A 4,424-nucleotide genomic window follows, 5' to 3' on the forward strand; every position below is an offset into this window, starting at 1 on the left:
TTTAAATTCAAATAATTTTTTTTCTTACATTTTTTTTTCAAAAAAAGAAATTTTAAATCATTTTTTCTTAGATAAACTTTTTTTTTATTTTATTTTCGAAAAATCATCGAAACACTTTTTTCTTGATTTTTTTTATATATCTATTTTTCTCGAAAATAACTTATCAAAAGAAATTCAAAATATTTTCTCGAAAAAAAATTTTATCGAGAAATTTTTTACATCTACTTTTCTCGAAAAGAAATCAAAAAAATTTTCTCAAAAAATATTGATATTATTTTGACAATAATTTCTAAATTTTTTTTTGAAGAACTTTCGAAATCGATTTTAACTAAAAATTTCTTCAAAATATTAAAGTGATTTATATTTATAAATCAATTTCAAACTTGTTTGAAACTACATTGAATTTATTTTGAAAATGATTTTTAAAAAATAAACCAAAATAAGATTTTCAAAATAAATATTATTTATAATTTTCAATGTAATTTTAATAATTTTTTTATACTATCCTTCAATAAATACTCTGTACACAAATTACTAAATATTATTATATTTTAGTTTTGACAAACACATAGGATTCTTGAAACTTGAAATAGAGTAAAATGGAGGAAAAATAACGCACAGTAACTCACACGGACTGTGTTCACACACATTCACAAGTCCACAGACCCCAAAAGATTCCAGTAACTTACTGTCCACTTTTGTCATACGTGTGGGCATCTACCCTTACTTTTAGATCTGTACATGTCCTTTCTTGTCATCATGAAAGAGAAACTAAAGGCTGGCTTGAGGCAAATTTATGATAATCTTATAAAATCTAAATCTATGGCATCACTCACATGGGTTGGTAGGACCCATACCCAAACACAACCTGGCATTTTTATAAATATCTATGGCCCACATGCATTGTCAGCATCCCCATGTGATGTTGTGCTTTGTGGACCCCTCTCCTTCTTTCCTCTCCAATAATGGCAAAATATATACATACCCCACCAAAATTTTATACAAAATTCAAAGGGAAAATAATTGTAGGAACAACCAAAGAGACAAATTCTCCTTTAAAATTAAAAAAACTCACAAATAGTAAGAGGCAAATAGACCAATTTTTAAGTCTAAAAAAAAAACTCACTTTTGATTCTTCTTTTCTAAATCTTCTCACTTTTCTTTCTAGTAACATAAGGGTTGAGGTTGATAACTGTTTATAACAATTATTAAATACAAAGCATAAAAACTGCAACATATTAATAACATTAACTTTAACTCAGCTAAAATTAACAATTATACATTCCATCTTCCCTCTTGAATCAGCTAGCCTTGCAGTTAACAATTAACATCTCTTCATTTACTTTTTTACCCTTTCATCTGTGCATTTCTTTTTCTCTAGGTAATAATGCTCCAGCTGTACAAAGGACTTGAATTATGATACCTATGTTAATGTTACAACATAGGACTATTGACTCTGATTCTTTTGTGTTATTTAAATTTTTTTAACTGTGGTTCAGCTACTACATGAGAGAAAGAAAATGGTACAATAATGCTCTCTAACAAAAGAAAAGGGAATTGGAGTGCCCCACTTCATTTACTGAAACTGCTTTTTTTACGTATTGATTTTGTATGGTAGTAAGTAGTATAGTATTGATGATTGATGGTGATGGTGTTGGCATCTTTGGTGCTGGTGATTCTCTACAGATTTTTTTGTTGGATGGTTGTCAAGGTTTTCTTTCATCATCTTTACTTCTTTTTTTTTTTTCCTGTAAAAATTGTACACAAAAACAATACAAAACCAATTTCCAAATTTAATAAAACTAAACAACAAACCGACCCAACTTGGTGACACTATGCAATATTAGACTAATTAACAGAACAGAAAATCCTTTAAATATCACTCTCCTACTTTATTCCTAAAATATATAAAATTAAGAAGTATTTGAAAAGCTGTGTCATTAGTTCCTAAAGTATATGAAAAAAAATTTGGTTTGTCCTTAGCAAACTATCAGCATGGACTAAAATGGATCTCGATTTGGTGCATTCAGTTACATCTGGCCCCAATCAAGATTGGACGGTTAAAATTTTAAACTCAACTTTTAAATTTAAATAAAATTAAAGTTCAGATGTGCTGACTGTAATAACATATTCCAAAGTAACATAAATTTACCTGAACCTGAGGAAAACTATATGCCAATCGGTCCACCGGTGCCGGCAAACATCCCAATAGTTCCATGGCCAGAGGAGAACCTAAGTTCAAATTCCAAATCAAGATCATCAAAAGTCCAACAAGACTTTATGGATGGTGAAATTCAAGGGGAATAATGAAAGATGAAATGTGATGCCAGTACCTTGGTAATTGGCAGTTATAGGATTTAAAAGATCCCATATCAAGAGCAGATGCTGAAGATGAAAGTAATTTACTAGTGCTAAATTTAGAGTTAGCAGATGCATCTGAATCAATGGCCTCATAAGGTCCATTAGAGAAGGGAGCCATTAAGTCTCCAGCAGCTTTTGTAGGGGAAGCAAAAGGGCTATCAGGAAGATTATGCTCCAAACTGCATTTATTCATAAAACATTTCAATACAAAACCTCTTTAAATGGAAATCAAATTGAGGAAAAAATTGGTAAAAAAAAACATAAATAAATGCATAACTTTTGTTTTTGGCATGGACTAAAGAGAGGAATTTGATGCAAAAAAGGTACTTACTATTTTGGTACCCTTTTAGAAATTTTACTTAATCTAAATAAGAACAAGTTCTATACCATTCTTGTAAATCAATCTCTTCATCATGACTTGAGTTTTGCTTGCCATTTCCTTCACTATATCCATTTTCACCATTGACCACAATTTCCTTACCAGCAGAAACGTTGACTGACTGTTGACTAACAGAAATTGAGGCAGTACTAGAACCATTCTCTGGAACAAAAAATAGTATAAATCTCAATCAACTCATGACAGTTCAGTTCACAAGAAGTTACAATGAAAATAGACAAAACCTTCTGAGGTCTCTGAGTTTCTGTGAAAAGAAGGAAGAACAAGATTTTGATTGAACATGTTAGGAGAGTGAGTCGGAGAAGGAATTGGACTTCCGGCGGAAAGTGCGCGTTGGTGTTGCTGTTTCTTGATGTCAAGAAGTTGCAAACTCATTAACCTCCTACTTTGAAGTTCAAGAGCTTGTTGTAGATCAGCTTGTTCCTCTAGCTTCCTTCTCCACAACATGTCTTGAGTATTGTAGAACATTCTTCCACCTATAAAAAACATGAAAAAGAAAAGACACCCCACACGTTAAGACTATAACACAATCTTTAAACACAAATATAAAATGGAAGGTTTATTAGTTAATGCATTAACATACCAAGTTGAAGATCATATTGGTCTCTAGCATCAAGTCCAGTAGGAGTGCCACAAGGTGAAAAGTCTCTATCTACCTGCTGTTGCATCTGCTTCCTGCAAATCACAAGAATCATGAGCTATGAAGTATGAAGCATGGATACTACAGACGCCAAACACGACACTGACACATTGACAATGGTAATAATTTAAGAAAATGAATTAATTGAATGTGTCGGTGTCAGACACTAAAACACGCGTACGATCAGAAGTGTCGTTGCTACAGAGATCACGGCCGCAGTTCAAATCTGGTTGGTGACTATAATAACAAAGAAAAAGACTAGTAAGAGAAAGGTGCTTATACTTGTCTGGAATTTTTCCCTTCTCCTTGTAAGGCTTAACAAGTACTCGAGCATCACATACAAAATGAGGGTTTCCTTTTGATAAAATCAACTTCACTGTCTCTGGATAAACAAAAGTAACAAAGCCAAACATACGCTTCTGCTGATATGGAATCCTCACATCTTGAACAGGACCATAAATGCTTCAACAAAAGTAAAAAAAAAAAAAAAAAGTTATTATTATTTTTGGATTTTCCAAAACAATGCAGTATTCAACAACCTGAGTTGAAAAACTAAAACCTGAAGTAATTGGAAACATCTTCCTCTCTAAAAGTACTATCAGCTGGAAAAGTCAAGTAAATCTGTCTTGAAGCAGGGTTAATCATTCCAGTAGGACTATTCAAAGAAAAATCATTTCTTTCAAGCCTTGATCTTCCAAATTTGTGCAAGTCCTCACTCATCATGAGTGCTGCAGCTGCTGCCCTGTAATTATATCATCAATCATTATCAAAATTTTGAACTAAATACATCAATTTTTGTTTTTTGTTGACCCAACTTCAACTGTCTCAGTGACTAGAGGAAGTACTATATGTTCCCTCTGGCCATAAAATATAAGAAAAAAATACATGTATCTGAACTAAAATTTAAACCAGATACATGAACTTTTTTGCTTATATTTAAGTTCAAATGGAGTATATAGCTTTAGTGTACCTTTGAGTATCATTTTGTTGCTGCTGTAAGAGAAAATTCATGCACTTTTTTGAGTA

The 4,424-nt window shown here is 31.8% G+C and overlaps 1 protein-coding gene across 1 annotated transcript in view; it reads right to left on the reverse strand.

Annotated features, from left to right (window-relative positions):
- Positions 1 to 1,100: 1,100 nt before the first annotated feature.
- LOC101492402 (zinc finger CCCH domain-containing protein 53-like) overlaps positions 1,101 to 4,424 on the reverse strand; it is a 4,566-nt gene continuing 1,242 nt past the window's right edge. The window contains exons 2-10 of the mRNA XM_073369759.1: positions 4,369 to 4,423; positions 3,958 to 4,140; positions 3,681 to 3,860; positions 3,342 to 3,433; positions 2,983 to 3,234; positions 2,749 to 2,902; positions 2,334 to 2,540; positions 2,153 to 2,232; positions 1,101 to 1,748 (exon numbers count right to left, since the gene is read on the reverse strand). Coding sequence (XP_073225860.1) covers positions 2,169 to 2,232; positions 2,334 to 2,540; positions 2,749 to 2,902; positions 2,983 to 3,234; positions 3,342 to 3,433; positions 3,681 to 3,860; positions 3,958 to 4,140; positions 4,369 to 4,423 — 1,187 coding nt within the window. The 3' untranslated portion in view covers positions 1,101 to 1,748; positions 2,153 to 2,168. The remainder of the gene's footprint in view (positions 1,749 to 2,152; positions 2,233 to 2,333; positions 2,541 to 2,748; positions 2,903 to 2,982; positions 3,235 to 3,341; positions 3,434 to 3,680; positions 3,861 to 3,957; positions 4,141 to 4,368; position 4,424) is intronic.

This window comes from Cicer arietinum, chromosome 6 (genome assembly GCF_000331145.2).
Source record: "Cicer arietinum cultivar CDC Frontier isolate Library 1 chromosome 6, Cicar.CDCFrontier_v2.0, whole genome shotgun sequence".
Taxonomy (NCBI): domain Eukaryota; kingdom Viridiplantae; phylum Streptophyta; class Magnoliopsida; order Fabales; family Fabaceae; genus Cicer; species Cicer arietinum.